The 19,760-nt window shown below is 33.2% G+C and overlaps 2 protein-coding genes across 2 annotated transcripts; one reads left to right on the top strand and one right to left on the bottom strand.

Annotated features, from left to right (window-relative positions):
* The first annotated feature begins 3,081 nt into the window (after window positions 1-3,081).
* On the top strand, window positions 3,082-3,766 carry LOC139844946 (lachrymatory-factor synthase-like). The gene has a single exon (XM_071835167.1). The coding sequence runs from the start codon at window positions 3,122-3,124 to the stop codon at window positions 3,593-3,595; it is 474 nt and encodes a 157-aa protein (XP_071691268.1). The 5' UTR covers window positions 3,082-3,121; the 3' UTR covers window positions 3,596-3,766.
* A 323-nt stretch (window positions 3,767-4,089) lies between these two features.
* LOC139844405 (uncharacterized) lies at window positions 4,090-8,277 on the bottom strand. The gene is made up of 7 exons (XM_071834631.1): window positions 7,717-8,277; window positions 6,582-6,620; window positions 6,394-6,464; window positions 6,137-6,201; window positions 5,929-6,018; window positions 5,745-5,837; window positions 4,090-4,649 (listed from the first exon to the last, which is right to left on the bottom strand). The coding sequence occupies exons 1-7, from the start codon at window positions 8,169-8,171 to the stop codon at window positions 4,233-4,235; spliced, it is 1,230 nt and encodes a 409-aa protein (XP_071690732.1). The 5' UTR covers window positions 8,172-8,277; the 3' UTR covers window positions 4,090-4,232.
* Between the last annotated feature and the right edge of the window lie 11,483 nt (window positions 8,278-19,760).

Genomic DNA, 19,760 nt, shown 5'->3' with positions numbered 1-19,760 from the left:
TTTGATCTTGCTTATATCTTGTTGATTCAAGCATGAATCTTTCAAGAACATGGAAGATTCAAGCTTTCTAGCTTTGAATCTTCATCAACTTTGTAGATTCATCTTTCTTTTACTTTAATCTTGTTATTTTGTGATAAAGATTCAAACTTTCGTTTGTTATCTTCATATATCTTAAAGATCCAAGCTTTATGCTTCAAGATCTTCAAGAACACTAAAGGTTCAAGCTTTCTAGCTTTGTGACCTTATAAATTGTGTGAAAGGGATCCAAGCTCTCTAGCTTAGGGTTCCATCACCTCTTTTGACTTGGATCAAGTTCATACTTGTTTGATTGATGTAAAGTTTGTAACTTTGTTTGTAAATAGGACTTGTAATTGTGTTAAGACTAAGGATATGATGTAACCTTGGTTCATCATCCATCTAAGACTCTTAAATGAGTTGTGTTACCACTTGGTCTTAACATATTGTGTATTGATGGTAGAATCTTGATCAAAAGTGATGCTAAACCATCAACGAGTTGTACACTTGAAGCTACAAGCATCAAGGATGAGAACTGTGATGAGCATCAAGCACCAAGAACCTCACCGGAGCACTTGTCCACTGATTTTCTTATCTGATTAGACTACCTGGGCTACTGGAAAGTTGATTTTCAGTTAGTTCGGTTCGAGTAGATGATTTTCCGTTTAGGCCTCGTCTTAATCCTAGTTACGGTTTAGGATTTATGGCCCTCCGAGAGTCACTACACCCTATTAACGTTGTGCTGAAATTTCTGACCTACTCGCACTTAAACCGTCGCCACGGTCAAACGAAGACGAGTTAGGTTCTGAAAATTGGTCAGCGGTTAGGGGACTCACATACGGAGCCATAGCCACTGACTATGCATCTTTTCGATTTACGTAGAGGTCGCAGCAGCTGACCGAAGTCAGCCTATTGTTTCGATCTCTATTCTTGTCGAACTTACTTAGCTTTTATGATGATGAATGATGATGATGATGACACTTAAACTTATTTTATGCACTATTAGAATTTATAAAAACAACCTACTGACCTAGTAACCCTTGATTTAGGTTTACGACCTTTCGGACCGACTTACTACTTGCGTACTTTCATTACCGAATTTACCGCTTTTATCACTGTGAGTTATAGCATTCCCTTTTTACTTTAACTTATTTTGGGAACTGAGAATACATGCGGATTTTATGTTTTACATACTAGGCACGATTACTTAAACTTATATATGTGTGGGTTATACAACGGCATAAACATTCCCTTTAGCTCGGTAACGTTTAATCATTGGTTTTTGAACCATGAACGCGAATCTTAGATATGGATCCATAGGGTTTGACATCCCCACTCGGGCTAGTAGCGCTAGCATTTAACGAGTGTTTAATACTTCGTAAACATACGCACTTGCCAAGTGTACTTTCAGGGGGTATAAACATTAAGTTAGTTACCGAGTGCCCACGGTTGAGCATATACTTAATCATACTGATTTGAATTACTGATTTGAAACGCTTGTTTGAAGCACTGAAATCTCGTGGCCTACATTACATTACTGAATACAAACAAACTATAGCTCACCAACATTCGTGTTGACTTTTTAAGCATGTATTTCTCAGGTGTTTAGACGTTGTTGCTTCTGCTGTTAGCCTTGCTGTTCTAGTCTCGGTGTATAGACTTGCTGTTACAGACTTGCTGTGTTAGACTTCCGCTGCATTACTTAGAGATGTCTCAAACATGAAACTTTTACTTTGCATTCCCAACTTATGTTATTTTCAAAACAATAGCTTTGTAATGGCCTTAGTATCATGTACTCATGTTAATGTTTCCTATTCATCTTTTGTAAAACATTATCTGTTCATGAATGCAAAACTGATTTTCAAACAGCATATAGTGTTTGACCTTGTAATGATCCTGTTGTTGATGTACCGTACACGATGATTTTGTACGGGGCGTCACAAAACAGGTCCGGCCACCTCCACCATCCATAAAGTAACGATTTAAAGAAACAGATCTGAAATATAATCAAAAAATAAACAAAAACACAGATATGAGAAAAGAGTAAAGTTGTTCCGACTCGCCGAAATATGACCGAAAAAGTTGAACAGTCGACGGAAAAAACAAACTCCGATCCCGGCTCTAGGGTGGCGTGTGGGTGCACAGATTCCGGCAACACCGGTCAGGTTATGTTCATAGCTTAATCGTGTTAAATGGTGGCTGTGGTGTATTCTAAAATTTAAAGATGAGTTGTTAATTTACTGACCTAAGTGTTTTGGTGGTTATTAGTTTATGATTTTGAGTTCGAGAGGATGGGAAAGAAATGTGAGAGAGAGAGAGAGAGAGAGAGAGAGAGAATGGTTTGGGAGAAGGAAAATGGTTTACCGATTTGTAAATTTTGAAAAGGAGTGTCAATTATTAAAAGAAGAAAAAAAACGTGTATATCACTGTAAAGAAATCAATAAAACAATTTAAGTGTTGGTGTGCATAACAAATTGAGTATGTGGGGTTTGTGCCTATAACATTACCTTTTTTTTTTTTTTTTTTTAAGATATATAGTACGGAGTTGGAAAATAAGGAGTAAATGTTTATGGTTTCCTACTTAAAAATCCCATCTTTCTAAAAACTACAAATAATGTTACAAAATAAATAATTTCATTTTAAGCTACTATATAAGATAAATACGGAGTACAATTTTCCCCTTTATTTTCTTACCTTTCTTTTCATCATTTTATAGTTTTATTTATGCTTAATTAACTGAATAAGTTAATACACACTTTTTACCATAAAACTTACAATTATATCCTTAAATTTATCTAGAGAGTTGAACCACTATTATTGTAAGTAAGGACATATTAGTAAAATTAGGTGTGTATAGATCAAAAACTGATGTGTGAATATCACCTCTCATAAGTTAACTGACGGTCAATCAATCAATATAACCCTTTAATTAACCGATCAAAATCACTCCGCAACAAACACAAACAAAATATTAACCGCCGCCGCAACGCGCGGGGCTCCCAACCTAGTTACAATTAAATATATAAGAAAAAACAAAGAATAACATTCCATAATTCCATCCCATAAGTCCACATTTTTTTTTCTTTCTTTTTCTCTCAAAAGTCTCATGGATGAAAAAACCAAACCTTCAAAATGGGAAGGCAAAGCAAGTAGAGAACTAGAAACCATAAAAGCTGACCAAATATGGCCACTTTTTGAAGACTTTTGCACCATACACAAATGGCTTCCAAATATAAACACATGCCACCATGTTGAAGGAGTTCATGGTCAGCCAGGTCTTGTACGTTACTGCGAATCATCGTCTAATGATATCATTAAATGGTGTCACGAAAAGTTGATATCAATTGATCCTGTTGAAAGGTATTTGAGCTATGAGGTTAAAGAGAATAACATCGGGTTTAAGCGCTATGTGGCTGAGCAAAAAGTTATTGAGATCGAAAGTGGGTGTAAGATCGAGTGGTTGTTTGTTGCTGATCCGATTGAAGGGTGGGGATTAGAAGATTTGTGTGGTTATATTGAATCGTCATTGAATAGTATGGTAGATAGAATGGAGAAGGTACTTCAGGCTGCTACTAACTGAATTCGAGTTTATGTTTATGGTATCAAACCAAATAGTTATATGTATAAATAACTTCTATAGGTATCTATTTGGTTGAAAATAACTAGTCAACTTGATTTTTATGCTGTTATTGGTTGTGGTAATTAAACTTTTAATTACTTGGTGAAATTGATAAGATGTTTGTTTTGAATGAGGAGAATGAAAATATGGTCTTGCTTTGGTAAATAAAGTTGCTTATTCTTCATTTGTTTATTTGGGTGATGAGAAGTATCACTTTTGATTATGTCAAGGGGACCACAAACAACTAGTGCGACCATAATAAATTTTACGTGAAAAAAGTGTTATCTAGCATTTAGTGGGATGGGATGTTGGGATGTATTGTCACATTAATTTGTTATGTCCTTAGCTACACTTGATTTTAGTTTGTAGCTTTCAAAATTCTACTATATGTTTAAGTCACATCAGTTTGTGTAATTTTTAATTGTTGGTGAAAAATTGACCCAAATTTTGAAAGAACCTTCCTTCAGGGACTAATCAACATATACTATAGTAGTTATCAAACGCAAGGATCCAAATTCAAAGCCATAGACATATAGATATAGATACATATAAATCCTTTCAACAAACCACTAAAATCGTTACCTAATATTTAATAGTCCTAATAATGATAGCCACTTAGCTTCATCTCCATCCAATTGATAATATCTTGCCCGATTTCTTCACGCTCGGGTTCAAAGAGAAGATCGTGCAAGAACCCCTCATAGAGCTTTATGTGCTTGTACTTTGAAGCAGCCTCATTGTACAAGTCCTGAGAAGCAAGTGGATCGGTCACTTTATCAGCACTCCCATGTAGAACGAAGAAGGGTACAGTCACAGACTTGAAGTTACGCATCAAATGTGAGGAGATACGAAGAATTTCATGGCCCGTTCGGATTCTCATGGGCCCAGTGTATACTAACGGGTCGGTGTATTTGGCTATGAGGGCAGCCGGGTCTCTTGAGACTGGAATACCCCTTTTGTTGGCACCTTTGAATTGGTATTTTGGAGCAACAAGTGAAAATAAGGGAGCTACAGCCTGCAACAAAACATAGGATAATAGTATTTATTAAGTGAAACCGAATTTGCAGCATTCTGTATTTTAATAAGAAAAAAGGTTAATGTAAAAGTAAAACTACAATATGAAATGTTAAAAAAAAAAAAAAAAAAAAAAAAAAAAATCAATAACACGCATGGGTGGTGGTTCATATGTTTGAATGCAGATTACATACGTACATATTCATAAATAAAGAAAGAAAAGTGAATATGTGGTTGTCATGTACCTAAGCTTAGGTTTAGAATTGTATCAAAACTAGATATTTTTTTTTTAATCAAAATCATGAAAATTGTCATATATCATTAGTTTTGTCATTTTCTATCAACATTAGTAGTTTATCAAAGCTTTGTAACATTTTGTAAAAGTTAATACCAACAAGTGTTGTATAGAATGTGCAAACTACAAGATACAAAAGATGAATTTTATTCATTAAAGAAAAAAGTCATACATACTCATTTTGACATTCTTTAATCAGTTATGTAGTTTTCATATATATTTGAAAAACAATAAAGCTAGTTTTGATATGATTTTATACCTACGCTTAGTAGGTACATGACAACCACATATTTACTTTTCCTAACAAGAACTCAATAATATTAGTCGGATGATATGATCTGAGAAGTAAGTATAGTATCCCCATAATTTTTCCAGTCAATATTAATTGTTGATCAATTGACCATAACGATGTTTGTTGAATGTGACAAACAATGTCTATATAAGCATATGTATGATTCGCCTATTATTTTCCGCATAATATATTAGTTTTCTAAGTATAATGTTGTTCAACTCCCACCAAACACCCCAAAGAAAAACATATTAGCAACAAAGATGCAAAAAGAGCTTTCAACGGAACTAGATCATGTCTATCCAAATCTCTTTCACATCTAATGCTTTCAATTTCTAGGTCCAATTTTCATTGTGCACAACTAATTAGAGATATACAGTAACAACGGTTCCCATTCAATCCAAGATAGGGACACAAAGAAAAAATGGTATAAATGAACATAGACGAGTCTTAAGATGCTTCAAGTTATTATTGTGCGTAAAGTAAACGTAGGTGTAAATCAGAAGACTTACCCCAACTATGGGATGCGATGGTTTAACACGCAAAGCAGGTGAAGTAAGAATAATTCCTTCCACAAGTTCTTCAATGTAACGATAACTAGCAGCCTAATTAAATAAAATAAAATAAAAATTCAAAATTAGCCTTCGTTAATTAACACCTGTCCACGGGACCAACAAAGCAGTCAAGTAGCAATACCTTTAAAACCACGGCACCACCTGTCGAGTGCCCATATAGAAAGCACGGGGTCCCCGGGTGATCCGACTTTATTTTCTCCAAGAAAGACCCCTAACAAATAGAAAAACACATGGTTATATACTTGTATGTATGTTACGTAGTGTATATACATATGAGAATATAACAAAGTTTTATTTCGTGTTGTATGAGAGTGTAGTAGTAAACTCACAGTATCGGCCACAACATGATCTAGTGAAGGTACATATCCATGCAATCCATCACTACCTCCATGACCTATATACAGAAAAATTTACAGATTTTATACATTTTCAGAAATAATCTCACATCTAAATTCAAGGATTATTTAAATCAAATGCGAGAGGCAAGTTTAAGTAAAGTTGTGACCCGATTTTATTAATAGTAGCAATAAGATGACTGATATGGTCAATGTCATCAACTAGCATAAGTATAACACAACATACCTACCTATCCAGTCCATTGCATATACCGCAAAGTTATAAGAATTGAGTTGCCTTGCAAAAGCAGCATATCTCCCACTGCAGACATGCATAACATGATAAATTTAACATGATATGATATTTGATTGTATGATAGTTCAACATCGAAATATTAAATGAAGTTAAAATAAGTGTAAAGGTGGGAGGATCACTTGCCTGTGCTCGTTTAACCCATGTATGATGATCAAAATACCCCTACAGAATAGGTAATCGAGAAATACAAATCAGAAATTACAAATAGTTGGCAAAACCATATGAATTTGAAGTACTAAATAAAGATGGAAAAAAAAAAAAAACTTGATAAAAACTTCCTTCAAACCAAATCAAGTGAATAAAAAGAACAATTAAAAAATGAAAATGTACATGTTACTCTATCCTTTCAAGGGAAGAAGAACTGGTCACATGCTTTAGTTCAATGAATCAATTACTCATACATCAAATTGCTAGATTCTTTAATCTTAAGAAAAGATTATTGTTATTTAATCGAACTTCGATAAACATAAGAGATTACATTTGAGTAAATACGTAACCAAGTAAATTTATCTAACTAAGGGGACCATTTCTTCATAGCAAATAAAGTACTAAATTGACATCTAGCGAACATGACTAAAATGCAAACCCCAAAGTATTCCCTCAACCACTAATGTAGACATTAATTCCCAAATTCAATTTATATCACACAATCGAACTAGCTAAACTAACACACTACATATAATAGCGTCATCAATAAACTCATATAGTGATAATTTTCTCTTCTTGAATTTAAGCAAGTCCTATTTCTTTACCTAAACCTATAACTAAATACTAAAACCATATAAACATAAAGCATCATACTATAACACTTTATAACCACATAACATAAAACTCCAAAAATAAATTCCCATAACTCTACAAATGTCTAATTCTCCAAATCTCATCCGAACTAACCGATCGCACAAACATGTAATGTAATCTTATCTTATACTAATTGATATTAATCACATAATACAAGCTTCCAACAAACAAAAAATTAACAATTCTATAACAAATTGACAAAATTTACAAAGTCTATGACAGTTCAATTCACCTAATCTCATACAAACTAACCGATCACTGCATAGACACAAAACACAAAATTATCAAATTATGCCTAATCTCACGATGCACATTATCAATAATCACATAATACATGATGCACAAAATTATCAAATTATATACGTTCAATAATCACATAATACATGATTCAAATACAAAATTCGCAACGATTCGACGATGATTGTATACTAATTAGGCAAAATTAAACTAAATTTACCTAATTTCATCAACAGCCGGAATCCACGACCGGCAAAACAAGGCATTACGTCCGGTACCGTAAAACATCCACGTGGCAGCACGGCAATGTTCACTCCTCGAATCATCATAATCAGTATCACCGATCGATGACGGTGACGTCAGCATCTGAATTTCTTCGGCAAGAGCTCTTCGTCGGACGACATCGTTTTCAATTTCAATTTCTCGTCGCCGGAAAGAAAACTTCCGTTTCGAAGGAGACGACGGCGGCGTCTGACGGTGGTGGTTATGGTGACGTTGAAAGCGGCGGAGATGAAAAATGAACCAGAGGAAAATAGATTGAATGAAAATTAAGAGGCGGTTAATTGAGGTGGAGGTGAAAATTGATCGGTGAAGGTTTTTGAAAACAGGAATTATACGGTTGCTTGCGCCGGAGGTTAATTCTTCTACCTGTACCGTTGCTGCTCCTAATTCCATGGTGGTGGAAACAGATGTGAAGCTTTTTTTTCTTTTTTCTTTTTTCTTTTTTGAAGATGAAAATGGGGTGTCGATTATAACGCGTAGAATTGAGTATTGTTACATACAGCTTTATGTATGGATGGATTTTATTATTTGAACAAGTCGTCTATTAAGCTTAGATCATATTGACTACTTAAATTAAATTAGGGGGACGTTATACAAAATTTATTTATGGTTCTCATGAAAGAAGAGACACCTGTTCATCGGCATTGGGTTTTCTTCACCGGGGGCGAAATTTTTTTTTAAAACCGTAGCAAATTTTTTGGGCAAAATACTGAGTTTTTGGGACAAAAATTAGAGGTTTTTAGGCAAAATTTTGAGGTTTGTGGGCAAAATTTGAAGGTTTTGAGGCAAAATTTGAAGGTTTTGGGGCAAATGGCTTTTGGGTTTGGGGCAAAATGAAAAAAATCCAAATTTTTACACTAAAATTTCGAAATCGACTGGGGGCGGGCGCCCCCCTGCCCCCCTCTAAATTCGCCCCTGTTCATCGGTAAGTGAAAACGGAAACATGTTCATGAAGGCTTTTGCGGGATTTAACGAAATGATGACACCCTTGGCAGAGGAAATGTTTCGGGTGATGGATCCGTCAATGTGTTATCTTATAAGATAGATAATCAGTTTGAAAGGTACACTATGAATGAAATGGTTAATGGTAAATTGAAAATGGCGGAACCTAAAGGTTGATTTCACGTGGTTCGTTTGGTTTGGTTCCCGCTTCTATCGGGATGTTTCGGTTTATTATTGTATAGGTTTGTAATAATGTTTTTCGAGTTGTTAAGGGAGGCTCAATTATAGATAGTTTTTGTTTAGATGGTTGCTTTGTAGGTACGAGCTACCTTGTATATTTTTGCATTCTCTATTGAGGATGTTTTTCTTTGAAAAACGACATTGTTTTAATATAATTTTTTAGTTTTTTGCATATATATATATATATATATATATATATAGGGACAGGATCAATGAGGAAGTAACCAATCGGGGGGAAGCGGGGGGAAGCAAAAAGAAAAAAATTCGTTTTTTTTGGAATTTTTTATTCCGGCATCAAGATCACACGAAAATATGAACATTTAGAAGAGACACTTCGTGATGAATGTTATTATTTACACGGAAAAACGAACGACAAAAATAACATTCAAGATAATATTGATCGTAAAGAATATGAACGTTTTTCTTCTTCATGTTTTGTGAAGTAAAATTTAGCCCGATTTAGAGTTTAGGGTTTGGTGTTTTGGGTTTATGGAATAAACCCAAAACACCAAACCCTAAACCCTAAACCCTAAACTCTAAACCGTTCGTGTTAAAAACTCAATCTAAATCCTAAATCTAAACCCTAAACCCTAAATTTCTAAACCCTAATATCTAAACCCTATAAACCCTAATATCTAAACCCTAATATCTAAACCCCGATAACTAAAACCTCAACATACGCTCGAAAAACACGATAATTATTATATATTACTTCTTCGAGCGTTTTCCCGCCAAAATAAAAATATTTATCACAAAGTGTCTCTACTAAATGTTCATATTTTCATCCCATTTATAATGTTCGTGAACAACGTTTTTTCAAAAAATGAAAGAAAAAAAAGTTTTTGCTTCCCCCCGCTTCCCCCCGATTGGTTACTTCCCTCTTGATCCTACCACTATATATATATATATATATATATATATATATATATATATATATATATATATATATATATATATATATATACTGATAATGCTAAAAACGAACATATATTTCATAGCATTATTCCTCAAGAAAAGACAAGCTTTTAGTTGCAATTGTTCTATTTACAAGTGATATTCGTTTAAATAATAAAAGGTGAAGACAAAAGATAGATTCGACGAATTGAAGACGCAAACGACCAAAAAGCTCAAAAGTACAAAATACAATCAATGAGGTTCCAATTATTGATAAGAAACGTCTCAAAATTACAAGAGTACAAGATTCAAAACGCAAAGTACAAGATATTAAATTATTCGCAAGGACGTTCGAAAATCCGGAACCGGGACCAGAGTCAACTCTCAACGGTCGACGCAACGGACTAAAAATTACAAGTCAACTATGCACATAAATATAATATAATATTTAAATAATTACTAAAATTATTTATATATTATATTTATTTATATAATCGTCGGCAAACAAAGAGCCAAAGTTGGGTGAGCTGTAAAATGGAACTCCGCGACTTGCGGAGTTCGAAGACCAAATGGGCCGCGACTCGCGGAGCCCCCAATTTTGAAACAGCCTATAAAAGCAACGCAGTTCGACGAGTAAAAAGATCCATAATCTATCTCTCTCTCAATATATACGTAAATATATATATATATAATTTATATTTTAATTTTAATTTTAATTTTAAATCCTAATAATAAGGGTATGTTAGCGAATGTTGTAAGGGTGTAAATCGAAATTCTGTCCGTGTAACGCTACGCTATTTTTAAATAAAGTATTAAAATCTTGTTACAGTTTAAGTCCCCAATTAGTTGGAATATTTGACTTCGGGTATAAGGATAATTTGACGAGGACACTCGCACTTTATATTTATGACTGATGGACTGTTATAGACAAAAACCAGACGGACATATTAAATAATCCAGGACAAAGGACAATTAACCCATGGGCATAAAACTAAAATCAACACGTCAAACATCATGATTACGGAAGTTTAAATAAGCATAATTCTTTTATTTCATATTTAATTTCCTTTATTTTATATTTAATTGCACTTCTAATTATCGTACTTTTATTTATTGTTATTATATTTAATTGCAATTTTAATTATCGTACTTTTTAATTATCGCAAGTTTATTTTATCGCACTTTTATTTATCGCAATTTCATTATCGTTATTTACTTTACGCTTTAAATTAAGTCTTTTATTTATTTAATATTTTACATTTTGTTTTAACTGCGACTAAAGTTTTAAAATCGACAAACCGGTCATTAAACGGTAAAAACCCCCCTTTTAAAATAATAATATTACTTATATATATATTCGTATTTTTAATAAATTAAACTAATATAGCGTTAAGCTTTGATTAAAAGATTTTCACTGTGGAACGAACCGGACTTACTAAAAACTACACTACTGTACGATTAGGTACACTGCCTATAAGTGTTGTAGCAAGGTTTAAGTATATCCATTCAATAAATAAATAAATATCTTGTGTAAAATTGTATCGTATTTAATAGTATTTCCTGCTAAAATTTAAGCTATTTTATATACACCTCGCATAACATCAAGTAATTTTGGCGCCGCTGCCGGGGAACATCTAGCTTAAAAGCCGGAAGCGCAACGCTAATATAAAAAAAAAATTATTTTTTTACTAATATAAAAAAATACGCTTTTGTAAAAATACGTTTTAAATATTCGAAAACATAAAAAGAAAAACAAAAATATAATATTTTTAAGAGTTTATTAAATATTTAAGTTTTATAAAGTTTCTTTATTTTTATTTTATAAAAATATAAGTTTTATTTAAATATTTTGTGTTTATTTAGAACATAAAATTAAAAACCGAAAAAAAATTAATAAATAAATAAATATATAAATCTAGTTTTAAGATTTTTATTATAAAGTATTTCTATTTTTATTTTAGTTTTTAAAACATAAGTTTTTATTTAGTTTTTATAAATATTTTATTTAAATATTTAAACAGAAAATAAAAAAAATAAAAAAAAGTAAAACGTCGAATTTAAATCAGCCTGTCAACTGAAATTCCAAAACCAGCGACTTGCGGCGTTTGTAGCCACGAGGCACCGCGACTCGCGGAGCCGTCTGACACGGGCCACACAGAAGCCCTAATTCGCATTAATTACGGATAATTATTAATTATAATTAATTTTAAACCCTAATTAGCTTTAGATTTTAATATTATTTAGTTTTACTTTTTATTTAATTTGTATTTTAGTTTATTTAGATTATTTAAATTACAAAATTAATAGTTTTATAAAATAAATAATATAAAAATAATATTTTTATAAAAATTGTACTTTTTACAACTTTTAGTATATTTTTATATTTTGTCCCTTTTTAATTGTTTTAGCGTAATTTTTGTATTTTTCGCTCGTTTTTAGTTTTAAACTTAGTTTTTGCCATAGTTATTTTTACTTCTAGATTTTTAGGCTTTGCCGTAAAATCCCTTAAGTGTTTTTTCTTTAGACTAAGATTTAGGTGCTTTAGAATTTTGCGACACCTTTTTAAGTTTTAGTACCTTTTTAAGTTATTGCCATTTGGGATATAGTTTTACTTGTAAGCTTTAATATTTTTCGACGCCTTTTACCTATGTATCAATTATCACTCCAATTAGTAATCTCAATTTGCGATTATAATTTTAAGTTAGTGATAGTAATAAGGTTGGATTAGTCGAGTGTTTTTAAATTCTGTAAGTCATTTTTTTTATTATTTCTTATTTTTCGACGCCTTTTATTTGTCAACCCTTTTCTTTTTCGACGCGCTCTTTTTCTTTCTTATTTCTCGCTATTCTAGTTTTTAGGACATAGATTTTTATTCTACTTCTTATCTAAATTTCTTAAAATTACGAAAATTTATTTTAAGTGGTTAAATTGATAGACATCAAAATTTTATGGTTCGTAGTAATAGTTGGATTTGTACGTGGACCGGGTTATTCGAGCCAAACAGTCCTCAATTATATTGAGACCAAATGAATCATGCCCCTCTGCTGCATCTTTTGGCTATTCGAAACGTGGGCAAAATCAGAAAAGTCTATTAATTGGATAACTTATATAATTTTTCTTTCCTTTTAAAAACTAATAGGATATTCAGTGAATGCACCGAGCAAGACGTTCACCACCTTTTGTACGTTCACCACCTGTAACTCGATCAAGACATCTAGCTAATATTGTCGCCGTTGATAATCCATTTTTTGAAACCGACCTCACAATTGAGAATCCGGAGAATAATCAGGGACGATTCATAGATCCTGAACCATTAATTTTTCCTCCGGAACCACCAATCATTCAAACAGAGATTGTTGAGGAACGAACCATTAAATTAGAATCCCCCAGTGATTCAGATTCAACAAATTCAATTATGGAGAATCTGGAACCTTTAAGTATGGAAGACCGAATGAGAGCTAAACGCACTGGCCAAGGTCACGCAATTACTCATCCAGACATTAATGCGCCAGATTATGAAATCAAAGGACAAATTCTACACATGGTGACTAATCAATGCCAATTTAGTGGTGCGCCGAAGGAAGATCCAAAAGAACATCTACGTACCTTTAATAGGATCTGCACACTATTTAAAATAAGAGAAGTGGAAGATGAACAGATATATCTCATGTTATTTCCCTGGACTTTAAAGGGAGAAGCCAAAGATTGGTTGGAATCGTTACCTGAAGGGGCGATTGATACATGGGACGTTTTAGTTGAAAAATTTCTTAAACAATTCTTTCCGGCATCTAAAGCCGTAAGACTTCAATGAGAAATTGTTACGTTCACACAGAAACTGAATGAAACTCTATATGAGGCGTGGACAAGATTTGGAAAGTTATTAAGAGGATGTCCGCAACATGGTTTAGACACCTGTCAAATAGTACAAATATTCTACCAAGGATGCGACATCACTACAAGAAAAGACATCGATATAGCAGCTGGTGGTTCCATTATGAAGAAAACAGAAATTGATGCTTACAAAATTATTGATAACACTGCTTCCCACTCACATGAGTGGCACCAAGAAAAAGATATCGTTAGATCATCTAAAGCAGCTAGAGCCGATTCTAGCCATGACTTAGATTCCATTTCTGCAAAGATAGATGCTGTTGAGAGACGAATGGAAAAGATGACTAAAGATATCCACTCAATACGAATTAGTTGTGAGCAGTGTGGAGGACCACATTTGACAAAAGATTGTCTCGGTATTGAATTAACAATGGAACAAAGAGAGAATATTTCATACATAAACCAAAGGCCTGGAAATAATTATCAGAATAATTATCAACCGCCAAGACCGATCTACAATCAAAATCAGAATTATAACCGAAATATTCCATACAACAACCAACAAGGTCCTAACAATCAACAAGTATCCAATAATACTTACAATCAGCAAAGACCTAATTTTCAAAACAAACCACCACAAACCGATGATAAAAAGCCGAATTTAGAAGATATGATGACGAAGCTAGTTGAAACTCAAACGCAGTTTTTCACATCTCAAAAATAAACTAATGAACAAAATGCTCAAGCATTTAGAAATCAACAAGCTTCTATTCAAAACTTGGAACAAGAAGTAAGTAACCTAGCAAGGTTAATAGGTGAAAGAAAACCAGGAAGTTTACCTAGTGATACAAATGCTAACCCCCGGAATGAAACAGCTAAAGCCATTACCACAAGAAGTGGTACAACACTTAAACCACCTGAAATACCTGTAACTTCTGATGAAGCTATTCCTACTCCACAAGAACCACAACCTGATCAAGATAAGGAAAAAGAACAGGTAGTTGAAAAGGTTAATGAAGATAACACAGCTAAGGATAAACCTTATGTTAAACCATACCAACCACCACTTCCTTACCCGAGTAAAATGAAGAAAGAGAAACTTGAAGCCGAGCAATCCAAATTCTTGGATATGTTTAAATAGATAAATGTAAATCTTCCTTTCATTGATGTGATTTCAGGAATGCCTAGATATGCTAAATTCTTGAAAGATCTGATCACGAATAGAAAGAAAATAGAAGAACTCTCGGCTGTTACTATGAACGCTAATTGTTCAGCAGTGCTGTTGAATAAGATACCAGAAAAATTATCTGATCCAGGAAGTTTCACAATTCCATATTTTCTGGGTAGTCTTAGTTCAATAGAAGCATTGGCAGACTTAGGTGCTAGTATAAATTTAATGCCGTATTCACTATACGCTAAACTAGACCTTGGAGAATTGAAACCAACCAGAATAAGTATACAACTAGCCGATCGATCAATAAAATATCCTAGAGGGATAATGGAGAACATGCTAGTTAAAGTTGGTACTTTAGTATTTCCAGTAGATTTTGTTGTTCTGGACATGGAAGAAGATTCTCAAGTTCCTCTCATATTAGGAAGACTATTCTTAAACACGGCTAAAGCAATGATAGACGTGTTTGGTAAAAAATTGACCCTAAGTATAGAGGATAAGAGTGTTACCTTTTCAGTTGATAGAGCAATGCAACAACCGCAATCTGCAGATGATACATGTTATTATATTCAAACTATAGACTCACATGCAGAATTATTAGAAGAATTTCCAGAATTACAAGGAACAGGAGAATGTTCTTTAGGAGAAGGTAATGAACCAATTGATGAAGCTGAAATGTTAGCTACACTAATAGTTAATGGATATGAACCAACAACAGAAGAAATTCAAATGCTAAAAGAAGAAGACAGATATCGATATAAATCATGGATAGAAGAACCACCGACATTAGAATTAAAGCCACTTCCAAACCATTTGGAATACGTTTATTTACATGGTGAATATGAATTACCTGTAATAATATCGTCTTCTCTTACTGAAAATGAGAAATCACAACTCATTTCTGTGTTGAAAGCTCATAAACCAGCCATTGCATGGAAGATTCATGATATTAAAGGAATAAGTCCTTCGTATTGCACACATAAAATCCTTATGGAAGAAGGTCATAAAACGTATGTGCAACGCCAACGAAGACTAAATCCGAATATGCAAGATGTAGTTAAAAAAGAAATTATTAAACTGCTAGACGCAGGTTTAATTTATCCAATTTTTGATAGTCCATGGGTAAGCCCAGTTCAATGCGTGCCTAAGAAGGGTGGCATGACTGTCATTACAAATGAAAAAAATGAGCTTATTCCTACTAGGACTGTAACAGGATGGCGTGTATGTATTGATTATAGAAAATTAAATGACACCACCAGAAAAGATCACTTTCCCTTACCTTTTATTGATCAAATGTTGGAAAGATTAGCTGGAAATAGTTATTATTGTTTTCTTGATGGATTTTCCGGATATTTTCAAATTCCAATAGCACCCGAAGATCAAGAAAAAACCACGTTCACGTGCCCTTATGGTACTTTTGCTTACAAACGCATGCCATTTGGACTTTGCAACGCCCCTGCAACCTTTCAAAGGTGTATGATGGCGATTTTTCACGACATGATAGAAGAATGCATGGAAGTTTTCATGGATGACTTTTCAGTCTTCGGTGATACATTTGAATCATGTCTAGCTAATCTTGAACGAATGCTGATTAGATGCGAACAATCAAATCTAGTACTTAATTGGGAGAAATGCCATTTCATGGTTAAAGAAGGCATCGTTCTTGGACATAAAATTTCAAAAGAAGGAATTGAAGTGGATAGAGCTAAAGTATATGTAATTGCTAAACTTCCACATCCCACCAATGTTAGAGGAGTTAGGAGTTTTCTAGGGCATGCCGGTTTTTACCGACGTTTCATAAAAGATTTTTCTAAAATTGCCACTCCTATGAATAAACTCCTAGAAAAAGATGCTCCATTCATCTTTTCAGATGAATGTATCAAATCTTTTAATATTCTTAAAGAGAAACTCACTAATGCGCCGATCATGATAACACCAAATTGGAATCTACCATTTGAACTAATGTGCGATGCAAGTGATTTTGCAATGGGAGCCGTTTTAGGACAAAGGATTGAAAAACGATTTCAACCTATATATTATGCTAGTAAGACGTTACAAGGAGCACAAACAAATTACACAACTACTGAAAAAGAACTCCTTGCTATTGTCTTTGCTTTTGACAAATTTCGTTCATATCTCGTTCTAGCTAAAATGGTGGTCTATACCGACCATTCTGCTCTTAGATACCTATTTTCAAAACAAGATGCCAAACCAAGATTAATCCGTCGGATCTTACTCTTACAAGAATTCGATATTGAAATCCGAGATAAAAGAGGAGCAGAAAATCTCGCCGCTGATCATCTTTCTCGTCTTGAAAATCCTGAATTAGAAGTTCTAAATGAATCGGCCATACAAGACAACTTTCCTGATGAATATCTATTGAAGATAGATTATAATGAAATACCATGGTTTGCAGACTATGCAAACTATTTAGTATGTGGATTCCTTGAAAAAGGATTATCGTACCAAAAATGAAAGAAATTCTCCAGTGATATAAAACACTATTTCTGGGAAGATCCACATCTATTTAAAAGTTGTCCAGAAGGAATAATACGCCGATGTGTATTCGGAGATGAAGCTAGTAAAATTTTAAACCATTGTCACACAGGACCAACAGGAGGGCACTATGGGCCTCAACTAATAGTAAGAAAAGTTTATGATGCTGGATTCTATTGGCCTACAATTTACAAAGACGCACACCTTCTTTGCAAATCCTGTGATGCTTGTCAAAGGGCCGGAAAAATAAGTCAACGTGATGAAATGCCACAAAATGTCATTCAAGTATGTGAAGTATTTGACATTTGGGGTATTGACTTTATGGGTCCATTTCCAAAATCTCATAATAATCTCTATATTCTCGTAGCCATTGATTATGTATCTAAATGGGCGGAAGCACAAGCTCTCCCAACTAACGATGCACGAGTTGTAGTCAACTTTTTAAAACGTCTTTTTGCAAGGTTTGGAACATCGAAAGCTTTAATAAGTGATCGGGGAACTCATTTCTGTAATAATCAACTTGAGAAAGTTCTTAAAAGATATGGAGTAACTCATAAAATCTCCACTGCTTATCATCCAGAAACAAGTGGACAAGTTGAAAATACCAACCGAGCTTTAAAACGTATTCTAGAAAAAACCGTAGGATCAAATCCGAAGGAATGGTCCATTAAATTAGAGGATGCACTCTGGGCTTTTAGAACAGCCTACAAAACTCCAATTGGAACCACACCTTTTAGACTTGTCTACGGAAAAGCATGTCATCTTCCAGTAGAAATTGAACACAAAGTATTTTGGGCTTTGAAGACATGTAATCTTGATTTACATGAAGCTGGACGTCTACGATTAAGTCAACTTAACGAATTAGAATAATTAAGACATGAAGCATACGAAAATTCGTTAATCTATAAGGAAAGAACGAAGAAATGGCATGATAAAAGAATCAGAAGTTTAAAAGAATTTAAAGAAGGAGACAGAGTTCTTCTTTTCAATTCACGATTCAAGCTATTTCCTGGAAAATTGAAATCAAGATGGTCTGGACCATTCATAGTCAAACGAGTTTTCCCATACGGAACGATAGAATTAATAAATTCAAATGGAATTGAATTTAAAGTTAATGGTCACAGAGTTAAACATTACATAGATAGTCCAATGGAAGTTGACAATGAAGTTAATCACAATTTCGATACCACAGCTAACTAAGTGTGGGGAGAATCAAGTATTTAAAGGATAATATGTATTTCTGTTAGAGTTAGATTGTCTGTTTTCGTGTAGTTCTCGAAAATAGAACCCGAATGGTCTTTCCCTAGCAGACCCTAAAGAACTAGTCTTCTCCCCCCATTCTGAATTTTTATTTTTTTAGGAAATGAAGACTGCCTGTGAACTAAACCATGGTCTAATGCTACACGCTTTGATCACTAAACGTAATAATGACACACTTCCGAGTGAAATAGTATCAGTAATCAGAGAAAGATTGGACGGAGTAAGAAAAGAATCCAGATGCGAAGATAATAAGTTACAATTTGGTAAAGGAAAATCAAAATCCGCAGCGAAAAGAAGAGCACGACACCTTGAAGAATGTCACAAATGCGAAAAATGGTCACATGGAGGTAAATGTTCAAATAATCAAACCTATTCAAATACCGAATTTGTTACTTTATGCAGAGACGGACCGTTCATATGTTTAGAAGAAAAAACACTGAATGCTCGAGGTTACGCCTATGTAGCTATGGAAAACCAATTAAACCGACTATCTTATGAATGAGATAGATCATATAACTAAGAATACTATCTCACAGGTAAGTCTGTAGAGTTTTTATTTTTTTTATTTTTATTTTTAACCTTTTGATAATAAACGCTAATTTGTTCGCTATAAAGTATTAAATTGGTATTGAATAAAATTAGGCTTGGCGACCGAAATTATTGATATCATTCAAAAATTTATTACATCACGGTGAAATTTAACGTTTATTCTTAAGGTATAAATATCTTTCATCAATCAACCCAAAATATTTTAAAAATTCGTCATGAGTTAAATTAGGTCATGGAACCGAAATTACTTTACCGAAAAGAGGGGCGCATATTTTTGATAATATTTGATTAATTAAAGTGGGATAAAAGACCAAAAAGATTTTTAATTTTATTTTTACCATGTTTTTAAAATTAATATATAAATCTTAAATTAATATTGTGAACGCTGTAAAATCAATATATTTAAGTTTGTCAATATTTGAAAAATTAATATTTTTAATATAAGTTTGTATGTATAAAAACAAAAATATAATATAAGTTTGGTGTGAATTTTTAATATTATGCATTTTTAATTAAGTTTGGTGTAAATTTTTAATTTTATGCATTTTTAAATTTAAGTTGTGTGAATTTAAAAACAAAAATTTACTTTATGTCGCTAA

The sequence above is a fragment of the Rutidosis leptorrhynchoides genome, chromosome 4, assembly GCF_046630445.1.
Source record: "Rutidosis leptorrhynchoides isolate AG116_Rl617_1_P2 chromosome 4, CSIRO_AGI_Rlap_v1, whole genome shotgun sequence".
NCBI lineage: Eukaryota > Viridiplantae > Streptophyta > Magnoliopsida > Asterales > Asteraceae > Rutidosis > Rutidosis leptorrhynchoides.
The sequence above is the reverse complement of the archived record's forward strand: the minus strand, read 5'-3'. Positions and strand labels throughout refer to the sequence as shown.

Excerpts from the sequence above, each read along its gene's own strand:
- LOC139844946 (XM_071835167.1), top strand. The coding sequence starts at position 3,122 with ATGGATGAAAAAACCAAACCTTCAAAATGGGAAGGCAAAGCAAGTAGA.
- LOC139844405 (XM_071834631.1), bottom strand. The coding sequence starts at position 8,171 with ATGGAATTAGGAGCAGCAACGGTACAGGTAGAAGAATTAACCTCCGGC. Across the intron at positions 6,202-6,393 it reads ATATGCAATGGACTGGATAG|GTCATGGAGGTAGTGATGGA; the intron begins GTAGGTATGTTG and ends TTCTGTATATAG. Across the intron at positions 6,019-6,136 it reads ATCATGTTGTGGCCGATACT|GGGTCTTTCTTGGAGAAAAT; the intron begins GTGAGTTTACTA and ends TCTATTTGTTAG.